Raw genomic sequence first — 16894 nt, forward strand, 5'->3', positions numbered from 1 at the left:
ATGCTACTAAAACAGTGGTGTGTGTGTGTGTGTGTGTGTGTGTGTGTGTGGTGAGGAAATGTAACAGTAGCCATTTCCAGGATTTTATTTTTCCATGTGGGGCTTTGGAGTAAACACTCTCATTGATTCTCAGTCTCGGGGATTATGAAAATATTCTACTTATAGCATTACTTACACCCTCCTTGACATTCTAAATCCCATTTCAAGAACAAATGTGGAATGCAATAAGGACGCACAAAGAAAGCACTAGTTAAATCTGCCTTGCTGAGATTAAGGCTGCCTCTCACTCTCCCTCTCGCTTTCTCAATATTGATGGAAAGGTAAAAAATGTGGTAAACAAAAAGTCCTTGAGATGTCCACATAACAAAAGCAGGGAGTGAAATGCTCTGGGGAAAGCAAACAGAAACACACGAATGCATACACTGCATACGGCAGACTAACACAGTTTGCATGAGGAGGATTTTATAAACTATTTCTATGACGAGATTGTCCTTTAGCAGAAGATGCAGTGTTGAAATGTTACAAAAATAATTCTTTATCTCTCTTTTCGCATCCTTCTGCCCTCCAGGGTACAGGCATTGTGGTGTCAATATGTAGAAACTTGGAAAATATATTAGTTGGGGATTGTAAGTGAGATACCTGGGACTTCCCTCACCTCCCTTCCTAATCTAACACTAGTCATCACTAAGTCTGGATTCCTCCAGGCACAGGTCCATGATGTTGCATCTGTGACGCGCTTTTGTTCCATTATCTGGACGTACCCCACCTGGGGCATTTCAGTAGCAACATGATTTGTCCAAGTGATTCTTTTGACTTGATGATTAGTTCCCATGTTCCCTTAATTTTGTGCATCTACTGTTTGGAAGAAGGTTGCATAGTTGAATAATTTTGTTCTCTCCAGTGCAATGCTGATGGACTGATTTGCTATGCAATCAGTAGACTGCACAAGGTGTTTTAATTATGAAATCTGATTCAGATGCTCTACACTGTTGTGTTTGACCGCATGCTGGCTTGTTCTGCTCTTTGTGTCATTAACAACAGACCAGGCGAGTATTTTTAGGAGAGCAGAGTGGAGAGGTGCTTCTAAGATGCTTCTTAAAGGCGTTGCAGCCCATCTGGTGAAATTACAGGCATTGTCTAGAGTGGCAATGCTGCAGCCTCTGGTGTGTCTCAGGGGGGAGACTGGCCCTGTGGATGTCAGTTTATGAGCCCAGTTTGTTCCATAAAAAGAACTATTAAAATGCAACTATGAAAACTATATTTTCTGGGCTGGAGGAACTGAGAAAATAACTGAGAAAATAAACCTGGCAGTGCTGTCAGATCAGCGCTACTGAGGGTGGAAGAATATGCATTTATATGGGAATGCCACCATCACAAACTGGATGTGTGGTGTTTAAACGCTTTTGGTATTTATTAAGCAGGAAGGGTACCAGAACAATGGTAACAAGATGCATTACAAGAAGCGTAGGGTTGGAGGTTTTTAGATCTTGATGTAGTATTTTTCTTATGTTTCAGCTTCTGCTGCATTGACTGTGCCCTGTGTGTAAGTTAAAATGTATGGTATACGACTCAATCTGACCCTTTCTTCAGTTTTTTTTCTTGTCAATTCATGATTTGATCTATGCAATATCAGAAAATTGACACCCTCACAATTTCACATCAGTTGCAGTTGAGTTTCTGAATTATCCACAACGATCTTTGACTCTCAAATATAAAAGCATTTAGGGAATCCTGAAACAGTGCTCGATGTGTTCTGCACCACCTGTGTATTATGATTATGGTTATTAGCAACAAGCTGTCATTGGCCTCATGCACTACCTGCGACTTTATTGTTATACAAAGTTGAAAAAAACAGGATCATTTCTTTAGTGGATTCAATTCTTATAATACTACTACGACTACTACTACTACTACTACTACTACTACTAATAATAATAATAATACTACTACTACTACTACTAATAAAAAAACAAAAAAGTCAGATTTTTTGGACAGAATTGTGTGGGCATCGACAGTAGTTGTATTTCATTGAGGATACAATCGCATCTGCCTCTCTTCAGTGTTTCTTTTGTGAAACCATGTTATTGAACATGTTGCTTGTTGAAAAGGCATTTTTAAGTACTTTTCAAGTCTTCAAGAGTCTTCGAAACTTTAAAAAAAAAATCCATTGCATGTCATGGTCTTAAGGACAACTTCAAAAACTACTTTGCCTTAGTTTGTTCATGCTAAAATTTCTATCAGCAAGAAGCACAGCAAGCTGCAAAAGGATCACAACAACGGATGCTCTTTCTGGCTGTTTTGTTCGGTCACTCTCGTAGCAGTTTACTACTACAAGAGTGGGATATTTATCCATTTGGTGGGCCTATTTGTGTGAAATCACAAGCCTACCGGCAAGAGGGCATCCATGCTCCGCCTCCGATGAAGCCTCCAGGAAGGAGAAAGCAGAAGTGAGTTGTGAGGTTGGATCAAAGCCAGGTGCGAAGGCTGCCACTCTCTGTTAGGAGTTACTACCCTCTCCCCCCAGCCCCATCCCTCCTGACTGTCTCTCTGTCTGCCTGTGTCCTTGTTTCTCCCCCTGGACTGACTGATGGGAGCTGACATTAGCCTCGATCCCTCATGCTGTATCCGCTGAGCCCGTTCTGAGCCCCCTGTCTTGTCTCTCAATGCCTTGGCTCTGTCTCCCTCTATGCACTCTCAAATCTAATCGCTCTGCCCACCCCTATTTTTTATGTGTGTGTTCTTTCACTTCTTTCTCTGTGAAAACCAGTTTGAATCTCTGAATTATGATTATGATGACATTTTTATGATGAAGAGCACTTTCTGGTACTCCTTGGAATTGGTCCTTAAGGTAGAGGACTGGCTCAAGTGATTTTTTTTTGGTTTTGTTTAGTTTTTTGATTGTCTTTCCAGAAATGACAGCCCCATGCCCACAACACTTACTCCTTCTGTCCCTGCTGGTCTTCCAAGTCTATGTTGCTATTGCTTCAGGGCAGAGATAACAACTTTTGCGATAAGATAGTTCTGCACAGGCCTCAAACTGTGACTGCCAAATTTGTGACATACATTGGACTCAACACCAAAGAACCTATTTTTGCTTTACTTTTAAGTGCAATCAGGTAATTATTGGAATTCAGGTTGGATCTGTCTACCCATTTTGTTTTCTGATGGATAAAGTAAGAATATATATTCATATATTACATTTAAAATAAACAAAACCGATCAAAGCCTTAAGCTTTATGTAGCAAGACAGCCCAAACCCAGTCTATTACCTAAATGACAGAAGACTGCTCACACCAGACTATGAGCAGCATCACACTGAGGATTGGTACAATATTTGGATTAGGACAAACCTTTGCACATTCTTCCCAGAGGATGTATCTTAATGACTTTAATGATCCTTAACTCATTATTTGATTTTGGATTAAATGTCTAGACAACTATTTAGCATAGCTATCCATTTCCCCTCAGGAACACAGAGGTGACTGGACAGGAAATGGACAATTAATCACTTTTGTGCTGGTCATCTGTGAAGATCCTTAACAAATATCTGATTCTGCCAATAGTGGTGCCAATAACATACTCCATGTATGATTTTGTGCTCATGTGAAATGTTATTTTTATCTGTAGTGTTGCTGGAGTGTGACTGTGTTCCTAATTTGAAAATAGTCCAAAACTACAAGATTTTAAAATTGCAAAGCATTCTGGGCCAAATGCTATTATTGTTACTATCTTTCCACAAATGTTTTCTTCGACATAATACTTGATCTCTTTACGTTCAGGCTCTCTTTCGAATGCTAGTTCTCTCAACACATTCCGAGCTTTCCTCTGCAGAAATCCATCAACCCAATGGGCTCTGTGTGCCTCGCCATTCCCATTTCAGTACTGGTGTGTTGGTCAGCTCTTGTCTGGAGCCTGGAATACCATCAAATCAGTATGAAATTGTCAGATGTCAGGAAGTGTTGAGGTGGATGAAAAATCTATTCATAAACAGATTGTATTCTGTATGAAACAATGGTACTAAACACAGAACATGACCAAAAACTCTGTCTTTGGGGAGCTGGATCAGGGTAAATAACACTGGAGTTATAATCTGAGGGAAGATTTTGCTTGAAGGTCTTTAGTCTAATTGTTATCATGATACATTAGATATGTTCATAATACTGACAAAGCCAATGTTCCCCTTGACTGACATGTTTTTGTTTGTATTTATTTTTATGGACATACTGTAACTCTCAGATACTAACAACTGTAAAGCTCTGAGTATAATTCTGGTGTGACTACTGATGGAACCATGCAGGACTGAATCTTTTCCAGTCCAGGATAGTTGGTGTTGACACCCAGATGATAAAATCACATACTGTGTGATATGCAAAGATTCTGATCTGACACTTTCAGATCCACTTGCTGCCAGTCTATATCCAGATTTATTTTCAACATGTTTGACATTTACAACATGACGCTGACATCTAATGACCTAAACTGTGTGTTGCCTCGGGGAACATACCCATAAATAAACAACTTCACCTGCAGTTAGCTTCATTATACAGACTTCACTCTCTTCCAGCTCCCTCTGTCAGCTTTAGGAGTAGAGACTCCTCACTTTCTTCCATTCTACCGTGACATGGGCTACTCAGTAACTGACTGATGACAGGGAATTTTAGAAATGGTACCCTTTAACCTTCGCTAGAAGCTACAAAGCACTTCGCAATATGTGTTTCAGTCACTTATGTACATGCCAATGCTAACCATGCAAGGTGCTCACCTGCCATCGGATAGAACTTAGGGTTCAGTGTTTTACTGCAGAAAACGTCAGCACTCACAGGGACTGGGTTTCGAACCACTAACCTTAAAATTAGCGGACAACCTGTCTTAACACCTGACCCATCAAGTACTTAGCTCATGTTTGAATACTTTTGTTCAACACTGTATAAATAAGGACTGATGTTTTTTACACGTATTTATTTTCAGTGGTTAAATGAGTCTTTCAAAAACGAGGAGAAATGACACAGTTTCAATATAAATGTACCTATAGTTTGCATACCTTTGACAGGCATCACCAGTATGGGAACAGCCTAGCAACGGTATACATCATCTGTCTTCCCACACATCTTGATTGTCATAGGTTTCATTTAATATGAGACAAAAGACACCATTTTGTTGCATTTAAATAAAAATCGAGCATATCTTTGATTGGTTCTATAAGACAAGTGGCACGATCAGAGAATGTATGTGGCGTATATTTCTAAACATGCTGTCAGATTTAAAGAAATGTATCATTAACACTAAATTTATGAAAGAAGGCAACTAATATGTTTTTCAGTTTAATTAGGACTTAACATGTCAACTTGTATAATTTTTGTAAATATTCTCATTCGCAGCCAAGGAAAACATCTCTGGCCTCCTCTTAAAATTCCTGCAGGTTCTCTGTTTTGTTTTGTTTTTGATATGTGAATCAGCTATGCAATACATGAAATTATATCCCTATGTAAAAAAAAATGTCCTCAAACTATTTAACTGCTGTAAACAAACCATTTCATTTTACCTGATTGTTTATTGCTTTCCCACTTTGAATGTTATCTTTGTCAGTTGGTCTTAATGTAAATTCTGTAGTTATGTATTGTTTACTGCTCTGTAGCATTAGGAATACATGCATACAACGACTCTTTTGTGTGAAAGTGTGGTATCACATGATGGCACGTTGGTCGACTCTGATTCTGGGTAGAATAGAATGAGGGACTACATAAAGTCCACATTGCCTGTGCTTCTCCATCCAGGATCTGACCCAAGCTATGTGCATATAAACAATGCAAAGCTTCTGGTTATCATCCATGTTTATTTTGCTCCAAGAACTCGTGACAATTGGCGTCTCTTGAGATCAACTGCCAGTGCTCCATTTACTCAGTCACAAGACTTGTGCTGCTTCTTGACTGTTACTGACTAAAAGTCTGTGCAACTTGGTGGAATACTCTTTAAATATTGGTTGCCCACTCTTTGTAGATTTCAACTTGTCTTCAGGTTATTCTCAAGCATTAAATATATTACTCTAATGTGCTAAACAACTGCTGCTGACTGGTATTGAGAAATAAATAGAGAGCAAGATTTCCTTCCAGCTTGCTGCTTAATATGATTCGAAGCTAAACCCCAAATTGTCGAGAGTGTAAATACCTTTAACTGCTACAGCTATTAAACTCCAACTCTCAATTACTGCCTTCACCTCAAAACACACACACACACGAACACACACACACATGCACACTCATGCACGGTTGTGCATCAGAGGCTTCAGAGGACATTACATTGACTCGCTGTGATCTCCTGCAGACTTCTAACCTTAACCATAACTACCGCTTGCAAAACCCCAACACTCACGGAAACCATAAAATGTCTTCACCTGAAAAATAATTGATTTATGTTAAGTGACCTGTTTTTTTGTCCCCATAAGGAAGACATGTTCCCATAGTGTAACTGTGTGAAGAGTTTTCTGAGCCCACGGCATAAGTAACACCTGGACCCATACACACAGCAAACTGCCTAGTTCAGACACAAACAAAAGACTATGTCAGATAAAGTGAAGCATTTTTGAATAACGTGCCATGATAGCTCCAGTCTTGAGTATTCTGGACTTTTTTTTTTTTTTTTTTTTTCTCTAGCAGTTTGAAAATAATTAGATTTATCCTTGAGCAGGAGTGGAAATAATGAGTCCACTTATAAACTGTTCCGATCTTGTGTGTGTGTGTGTGTGTGTGTGTGTTTCTCTCAGACATCACAGCGAAGGAGTTCATTGAACTGAGGGGGAAGCAGCGAAGCCGCTACGAGCTGCTGGTGGACTTTCTATCTGAGATGCTCTCCATTCCACCTGATGACGTCAACATCTTTAGCCTGATGGACGTGAAGGAACGAATGCTGGATGTACGCTTTGCTGTGCACGGTGGCCCCACCTTCCTCCAACCTGAGAAAATGCATGGTTATCTGGCTGCCCACAAGCAAAAGGTAAGTCACTCTTTATGTCCTTTAGCCTTTTATCCATACTGACACTTAAGGTATACGCAGGTATGCCCTGTCAACTCAGTTGTTTTGCTTGCTGATGTGTCGGTGACAGTATTCCAGCTCTTGATTGGCAAGACATCTTCCTGAATGCCAGGCACATAATCCAACCAACCACACACAAGTTATTTAATGCACTGCAAAGCCACTCGTAAATCAAGCCACAGAGAAATCCCACTTGGGTAGGAGTTAGCCTTCCAACTCGGGTTGCATGCTCTCTCTTTCTCTGGGCTTGAACTTGTTGGTTACAGGCAGCAGTTCTGCCTCTGGCAATGTTTTTGCTGAACCCTGCGCTAAATTCCAACAAATCAAATGTGTCAGTCAAAATGTAGGACATTATCTCAGTTTGTTGGATTCAGGACTAATAGTAAAAATTCTACACACATCATAACCAAACCCAGCTGCATCAGAAGGAGTTGTGTGTCAGGTATCTCTGACTCTTCTCGGAGTCTGAGATAGAACAACACATTATCTGAAAGTACTGTGAACAATGTCTGTCTTCATCAGTAAACTCAGAACAGCTTGTGCTGTTACTCACCTTGGGTGTATTCTTTGTGAAAGCACATTTTAACCGTTTTCTACTCCCAACATTTTTTGTTATTGTTTTAGTTTTTAACACAGTAGTTTAGTTTAGTTGATCTCAACCCACTGGCAACCAACAGTTTATCAATTTTTTTTTTCTAACAAGTCAAATGCAACATATTGGCCATGTTGTGTAAAGCTGTCATACACTGGGGAATCTGTTTTACCTGCTTTCACAAACAGCGTTTGCTTTGCTTGCCATTGTGAGAGTCCTTACATGGTCGATAAAAATGTCCCTCAAGGGTCAATATTAGGACTACTAATTTTCAAGTAAATTACATTCATTTTTCAAACTTCAAACTAGGCCTCCTCTAGATTAAAACTGCTCTCCATCACCTGCAGGCCTTCCTGTTTAATGTACAAAGGCACAGATCACTGATGTTCTCAATCCCATCCATGCTCTAAATGGAAATCGAATTGATAGAGCTCAGCTTAATAAATAGCAAAGATTGTTCCATAAAACTCATGTTGAACATGTTGCTCAAAAATTTTACATTTATATTGGATTCTTATACTGAGCGCTTGATTATGGAGATACCTTCTATGTCCATGCTGCTTCCTCTACCCTTCAGCCTCTTGGACACTGCCTGGCACAGTGTCATTAGATTCATTACACAAGACAGCTGTCACACTCGTCACTCTGAGTTACATATATGAGAAAACTGAAAAAAAGAAAAACCTCATTGGCATCCGGAAGACATCAGCATATCTGTCTTCACATTCGATGTTTTATTTTCTAAGCTCCTGAGATCTTTAACATCCTAAGTTGAGTTAATAACTGTAACACCACATCATAGGAGAAACTGGTTTTGAAAAATCCTCATCTCATCTTGTGCGGTTTTATGCACTTCACTGCTGGTTGCTGTGAGAAATTGCATAAATTGTCATGAGTGTCATTCTAAAAAGGAGGAACTTCTGGTAAATGGAGTTTGCGGTAGAATTATGTGCATTGTTTCGTGGAAACTTCTTCAAATATTTAGAACGCACTCATATAAACACAACAATAACAATATAATTATAGTGAAAGTACACAGTCACCTGGATCTAAACTGCCAACAGGTTGGTGAAGGCTAGTAAACAATCCATCAAGTGGGATGAATTCTGGCAAACTAGCTGCCAAAAGACTGCAATCCTTGGTAAGAGCAGTGGAATGCGAATTGCTTTGAGTAAGTGACAAAACGTATTTGTGTTTACTTGCTGTGCTGTGCTTTCCACCGTTTCAGAGATTGTATAACTTTGCTGTCAAGTTGTGTGTATGGTAAAATGGAAAGACATTATTATGATGCGTTTTTCAACGTCATTGTGTGCAATGCATCACAATGTGATCATTTTAGATATGCAGACTATTTTTAATGAGAAGGCTGCTTCTTTGTCCTTTGTCAGACACATGAGTGTGGCTGGTTATTACTCAGATGGTTGTTTTGAGACTTTATGTTTTTTACAATTTATATGTGTGATTTTGTGTGTACATAATTTCTTCTTCTGTCCATCTGGCAAAAATAGATTTCAGTCTCAATTAGAATTTTTTTGATGAATGAATCAATTAACTTTGCCAAGTAACATAATGAAACCAAATACTCATCTGTCCCAACAACTTCATCCATTTTGCATGACTTTACTAGTTGTACATGACAAGAAAACAGGATGCCACAGCCAAGTGAGCATCAAAACTGTCTGAGAAAGTGATGAATTTAGGTCATTTTCATCTACATCATGAATTAAAATGGAAGCAATTAAATTATTAATTAAAGTGGAAGCAACGCACATAGTGGAATGAATACACCAGCCTTGACATCCACTCACCACAGCTTAATTTCCTTTTCTATTACATTTCTGCTTTTATATTTGGCTGATTTTTATTTTTTAATTTTTTTATATAAGCATAGGGTTGTGAGCTTGATGCCCTTTTCGCCACAGCAACACTTTATCAAACATTAGCCAGCAAATAAATATGTAAAAAGGCTGTTGATACAAATGGAAGCGCAGCAGTGTCATTGTCAGGTGGTGCTGGGTGTCTGTGTACAGCAAGGTCCTTTCTGTGTCAAGTGTGCATGTTTTGTTCTCATCGGTTTTGTCCACTTACCTCTCTACCCCCCTACATTCCAAAGACCTGCAGGTTAAGTGAACAGAAAACTTCAGTTTGCATGATTGGATACTGCCCAGCAACTAAAAAAAATAATAACCTGTTGAGCATTTGTACTTATTAGACATAAGGTCTGCAGTCCTAATTGGAATTAACTTGCTTATTAAATTATCTTTTATTGAAACATTTCCCTCCTGCGTCTTCCCTGTTGATTATACAGTTTCTATTTGAGCTGCTGAAATTCAGAAAACTTCAATTGGCCTCAGCTGCTTGTACCAGCTCATCAGCATACATTTGCAGCTGAAACAATGAATTAATAAGCATACAAGTCCAGTCATGAAATTTCCTCGCTCCTAAATATTCCACAGTCAACTGTCAGTGGTCTTGTAACAAAGTGGAAGCGATTGAGAATGACAGCAACTCAACCACGAAGTGGTAGGCCATGTAAACTGACAGAGCAGGGTCAGCAGATGCTGAGGTGCATAGTGCGTATAGATCGCCAACTTTCTGCAGAGTCAATCGATACAGACATCCAAACTTCATGTGGCCTTTAGATTAGCTCGAGAACAGTGCCTAGAAAGCTTCATGGAATGGGTTTCTATGGCAGAACAGCTGCATCCTAGCCATACATCACCAAGTGCAATGCAAAGCATCGGATGCAGTGTTGTGAAGCACACCGCCACTGAATTTTAGAGTGGTGGAGACGTGTTCTCTGGAGTGACAAATCGCGCTTTTCCATCCGGCAATCTGATGGATGAGTCTGGGTTTGGCAGTTGCCAGGAGAACGGTACTTGTCTGACTGCATTGGGCCAAGTGTAAAGTTTGGTGGAGGGGGGGGTTATGGTGTGGGGTTGTTTTTCAGGAGCTGGGCTTGGAACCTTAGTTCAAGTGAAAGGAACTCTGAATGCTTCAGCATACCAAGAGATATTGGACAAGTCCATGCTCCCAACTTTGTGGGAACAGTTTAGAGATGGCCCCTTCCTCTTCCAGCATGGCTGTGCACCAGTGCACAAATCAAGGTCCATAAAGACATGGATGAGAGAGTTTGGGGTGAATAAACTTGACTGGCCTGACCTCAACCTGATAGAACACCTTTCACCTGGTAGAACACCTATTCACATCTGCAACAAGCTTCACTCCCCCAGAAGAGCTCATGTATAAACGCATTGGTCGTTTTAGCTCTCCTAAACAATCAACAATCAGTGTTGTCATTTTTCTAGTGATGTGAAAAACAACCATGTGAACTACAATGGGGAAGAACAACAACAACAACAACAACAACAACAACAACAACAACAACAACAACAACACTATCTGTATTTGAATCATTTGTTTAATTTGGATTCATGAGATAGATTACATTTTGAATTGATACTTCTGGTTACAACTGGCAGCTGTGTCCACCTGGATGTAAGATCTGTCTTCTTGGTTGATATTTATGTAAAGGTGGTTTTATTAAATAAAATGGTAACATTCCTCAGTTCATGGATGATGTGTGAGCAAAATCTATTTTCTTGTTTTCCCTTTAACGACTCTTATTTCCAAAGACACAGCTTGTAAAGTTTGTCTGAACAGCCCACCTGCAGTGTTTTCACTAATGATCTATGGTCTCCATAGATCATCCTCAGCCTGGCAATAGCATTCAAACCAGTTCTGTTATTTAAGACACAGGAAAGTGAGCAAGGAATCTAGCCATTATCTTAGATGATCAGTTTAAGGCAAACCAACCAACCAGCCATCCATCCATCCATCCATCCATCCATCCATCCATCCATCCATCCATCCATCCATCCATCCATTATCTTTACACCGCTTAATCCTCACTGGGGTTGTTGGGGGGCTGGAGTCTATCCCAGCCGACTTAGGGTGAAGTCAGGGGACACCCTGGACAGGTCACCAGTCTATCACAGGGCTACACTTAGAGACAGACAACCAAGCACACTCACATTCACACCTACGGGCAATTTAGAATCACCAGTTTACCTCAGCATGCTTTTGGACTTGTGGGAGGAGGCCGGAGAACCCGGAGAGAACCCACGCTGCACGGGGAGAAAATGCAAACTCCACGCAGAAAGATCCCGGATGTCTTCACCGAACCGGCAACCTTTTTGCTGTGAGGCAACGGTGCTAACCACCGAGCCAGTTTGCAGCCTCTGACCAACCAACCAAACAAAAAAAGAAACAGAAAAAAAAATAAAAAAATCTGTCAATAAGTGTGTATGAGTGTGTATGCACGGTGCAAATTATGCCTGTAATATGGCGCTTTGAATGCTGCGCACACACACACACACACACACACAAGACAAACAAATAGACCTGTACTCTGTCAAATGAGAAGGGTGTGTAAAATTACACAGATCTTTGCGCATTTAGCCATAAATTCTCCTAATAAATTACATTTCACCCTCCAGAGAGTACAGGCTGAGCAAAATTCAAATGATAAAAAAGCATATCATCACTACATAGAGAGGAGTTGGTAAAACACAAACATTTTGCTTTATCACACTGATGCTCCCTGGCCGCTGGCTTCAGTCAGACCTCATTTCACGTTTCAGAAGTCTGAATGGAAGTAGCGTGTGTGTGTGTGTGTGTGTGTGTGTGTGTGCGTGAGAGCATGCACCATAGAAGTTGAATTGTATGCATTTCACAGCAGGGTGAAAAAAAGAGAGAACTGAGCTGGTGTCCTCAGAGGGAATGATGAGCCAATCTGCATTTGCATGTGTGTGTCTTTTAAGGGAAAAACAGTGCGAGTCCTATGGTCAGGGTGGTCAGTTTAGGTCAGTCACCGCACTCAGCCTTTTGCCCCTCAGCTACCGTCGGTGAAAATCTCCCGTTGTTTCATGTGACTATTGTCAAGGAAGAAGAGAGGTTAGAGATGCAGAAAAAAAAATATGCAAGTGTATGAATAAGTTTTCAAGGGGAGAAAAGCTTGAGAGAGAAGCATGGAGGGTGAGAAAGATGTATAAGAAGAGAGGTAGCCGAGGCTTTCAGGTGTGATTTGTGAGGAGAGCGCAGAGCGTTTCATCTGAATTCAGCCAGGTTCTCCCAAGAAGACATTGATCAGAATGAGATGTGAAGCGTGGCGAGGGAGAGGATGAACGAGAGCCAAAGAGAGGAAGGGAGGTGGAGGGGGTGGATGAGAGAGAAAGAGGGAGGAGAGGGAAGAGGGGTGGAATGGAGGGGAAATTAATAATAAGCACTGCTTATTATTAATGTTCTCAATTCTCCACTAATACCTCAGAAGTGGGAGATTTTCTGAAAAAGTCTTTATGTCCTATATCTCTCTATTTCTCCCTGCTCCACCTCAATAATAGAACTTATCCCTTAGTGTTTTCAATTCAGCATGCTCCACTTGACTTTTAATGATACCACATCGGTTTTAGACTTTTAAAAAATCATTGGTATGGTGCTCAGATACCAAGGTTCATCTTGTCATTATATTAATTTGGCCCTGAGGGCAAAGAAGAGGACTGTGGAAGCTTCTCAATGCGTCAGAACAATGGTGGTCCTTCATTCCTTGTAATACAGTCTGTTCTTTCATTGAAATATTCAGTGCATGTGTCTCTGTGCATTTCAGATTTACCACATATGGGAGACTAGGTACAAAAGATGGGACAAGCTGATGACTTTGCAGCCATTCAGCCTTTGGCTGTTGTGAGACTCCCTTCTGGTAAAGCATTTTCTAGAGAAGCACATAATAACATAATATCATATGGACTATAGAGCGGGAGGATATACACCGATCAACCACAACTTGAAACCACTGACAGGTGCAAGGAATAATATTGATCATCTCCTTACTATGCGATGTTCTGTGGGGAAATCTTGGGTCCTAGCATTTATGTTGAAGCTATTAAAGATTTGAAAAAAGAAACAATGACTGTCCCACTTCCTATTAATGGAAGTCCTTGGTATTGGTCGGCAGTCCACAGAGTATCCGATGCACTCTGATTTTAAATATAAAAATCCTTTAATAATACATGGATAAATCAATGTGTTTGTCAGACCGTGGTGATGAGGACTCTTTGAGTCCTCCCCTGACACTAGATGCTTTCGTTAATGAGAAGTGGGGCAGCCATTGTATTTTCATCTTGAATGACTCCTGGCTCTTTCCTTAAAGAGCATCTGAGTTTATATTTATATCATTTTTAAACCACTGACTTCATACTTGTTGACCAAGTGCAGCACTCACCATTCCTTCATGTGGATGTCACTTTGCCACATAATACCAACTAAATATTGTTTCAGACCAGGTCGCCCCCCCATGGCTACATCACTCCCTGATAACAACTCCCTCCTTGAGGTGCCAGACACAACAGGATGTCCCCAAAGTCCCTGTGTCCATAGTTCAAAATAAAATTTTACCACAGAAGACTGACACAGTGAAGACCACAGCCAAGCTAAAATATTGCCCAGTATCCATGAATAGGAAATAAGGAATACAAAATTAGAGGAATAAAGAAATGATATGGTCTTCTTCTGTCAAGAATTTAAAATGCCTTGTTGGCTAGCAAAATAAGAAATATGAACACAAGTATGGGCCTCATTTGGCTGTCACTGAACAGGATCAAACCAATGTATTAATTCCCTGTACATATGGTTGGGCAAGTGGCTACCAAACACAAATCCAAAGCTATTTTAAGGGAAATATCATTCCTGGCCACCTACTGGCTTAGTACCACATGACAGCCAGCATGGAGCTGACTTTAATGCATCCCACCACATCCCCAGATGGCTTCCTCCTGTTTGTACTCTCTACGTCTGCTGTCCCCTCTCCATCACCCCACTTCTCCCCTCCCCTGCAGCCTAATATGCCTCTCAACATTTGATTTGCGTGCTCAATATGTTCCATGTATTTTTCTTTTTTTTGCCAAACCACATACATAAATACACTGCTTCTGTATTACACATCTGTTCACATCAATCAGCACGAAGTTCCAAGGATGCCATTGTGACTGTCTGTATAAAAAGTAGAAACAGTAAGACTGATACCAAACAATACCTTGATTTTTTTCCCCCTTTTTGTTGATACTGATCCTCTGGCTTCCACACTACCAGTGAACTCTGACACCTTTAAAACAGCTGAATGCTACATAATATTGTCCATGTTAAGGCAACTAGGTTCATTGGTAGTGTGATTCCTTGTGCCTCGTGCTATTGCAAGGCAGCTGGATTCTCTCAAGATTCACAAGATCAAGCAAGAACCCATCATGTCATGTGCTTGTTGGGACCAATCAGCATCCTATGAGGAACTACTGACAGTTACAGGCATGTTTTATGTGTGACAACAGTTGAAATTAGCCTGATAGACGCATGCTCATCCAGTCACCAGCCAGGTATTTATTTGAAACTGTCTGCCCTTTGCAAACAGTTTTCAAAGATGACTGCTCAGTTGTTCTGTGTAACACATCATTGCACATGCCATGTTGCCAGTGTCCCCGAAGGTACTAAAAAAATAAATAATTATGACTTAAACTTTAGCAACCCTGACGTTTTGAGTAGAAGCCCCTTTGTTTAATCCAAGTGACTTGCTTTCTTTTAGTATAATTTTTTAAATCAAATCCATTAGTTAAAACATTCTGATTGTAAGGCTATTATTGTTATCTATTTAGTACTTTAACAGCAAGAAGACGAATAAGATGACTTTTCCCCTTGTGACCTAACAATATTCACTTCCATCAAATGCAATTGCATGTTTCAATTTTTATTTTTCTTACAAAAGTAAACTAGGCTTCCACACCATTTTATATGTTACCATCTCAGCTTTGTGAGTGCACATGGTAGGCATACAAAGCATACAATTCCCACACTGGAGACCAAGGTTTGTATACTCTTTTCTTTGGTTGGATGTCGACACCAAAAGAACTTTGACTAAGGTTATGAAAACATTATGGTTTGAATGAATAAATGTGAATAAAACTTTATTTTTTTTCTGTAATAAACCAGTTCCACAATCTTTATCTCGCCTTTACAAAGTGCCATGAATGCCAAAAATGACCTTAAAAATTCTAACGCTGCCGTCACTACAAGTGGATATTGTACTGTGGGCTGAAATATTTTGCCAAAGGAAAAATACATTCTGATGCGTTCGGTATCAGTTTGTTTGTAACTTAAGAAATAGGTTTATTACCATAACTTCCTTGTGATGTTGATGGAAAGCATAATACAACATGCATTACATTTGCTGTTAACCGTATTTGTTCTTACAACATTGAAATTTCTAGGTGACAGGGTTGCACAGAGGGCTGCACTATGAAGCGAGATTAGTGGGTTAACAAGGTATGTTGAGCTTAAAGCCAGAGTTTTCAGTGTCACGAAGGTGGCTTTGTTTTTACCTGGCTAGATCTCCATGGTAACTTATGCCGTGAAGCTAACCTGGTCGGGAGCAGGTTATGTTCAGAGTGTTGGATTTAAATCAGCTGAAGGAAGCGTCTTACTTTAACCAAATCGTTTACTATCATTTATGAGTGATACAGATTCTCAGCTGAGGGAATGTGCTGAGTTGTACGTTACTAATATCACTGAATGAAGCCGTGTAGTTACAGTATCGCACACTGTAAATATGGTGTTGCCATTGGAACCCGACATGTATTTAGTTGGCATTGCAGAAATCACATAAATATGTTTTTATGTTTGGCTCTGATTTACTGCCAAATCCATTTACACTGCGGGTACTGCAGCTGATAGAACACAGATGAGAAAATGGATTATTCTACTGGTATTTATTACAGAGAATATTCAATCAACAGCAGTAATTTCGCTTTGATTTGAGCAAAAATTAAAGTGATATTCTGCATTATGGGACAGTGTCGGAGCTAAATGTGCTTCAATACAATATCATGTTTAAATATATTCAATTTAAAGTTTTAATGTGCAGCTGTCAGTTAGAAATAAGCGGCTGCATCGGTAAAATATTACATATTACGCATGTTTAACAGTTTTCTACCAGCATTTCTGTCTTGAACCATTTGCAGGAACAGCGCTTTTTACCATCAAAATGTTTTTATAGTCCTCATTGTTCTCCATTAAAACAACACGTTGACCGAAGCAGCTGCACACGATCGTTTCATTTTGTGCCGAAGAAGAGTTGTGTGACACGTTAAACACCCCTTTTATGTGAACGTGCACAGAGTCTGAAGCAGAAAGTCTGAGTTGACTAAGAAAGTTGATGACCACCTTCGTGAT

The 16894-nt window shown here is 40.0% G+C and overlaps 1 protein-coding gene across 1 annotated transcript in view; it reads left to right on the top strand.

Annotated features, from left to right (window-relative positions):
• The window catches only part of LOC103361001 (neural-cadherin-like), a gene marked incomplete at its 5' end in the record, with an annotated part of 146214 nt that overhangs the window by 20288 nt on the left and 109032 nt on the right, over positions 1 to 16894 (top strand). Inside the window, one exon of the mRNA XM_008286969.1 lies at positions 6761 to 6990. Coding sequence (XP_008285191.1) covers positions 6761 to 6990 — 230 coding nt within the window. The remainder of the gene's footprint in view (positions 1 to 6760; positions 6991 to 16894) is intronic.

Source organism: Stegastes partitus, unplaced genomic scaffold (assembly GCF_000690725.1).
Source record: "Stegastes partitus isolate 25-593 unplaced genomic scaffold, Stegastes_partitus-1.0.2 Scaffold479, whole genome shotgun sequence".
In the NCBI taxonomy this organism is placed as follows: Eukaryota; Metazoa; Chordata; class Actinopteri; family Pomacentridae; genus Stegastes; species Stegastes partitus.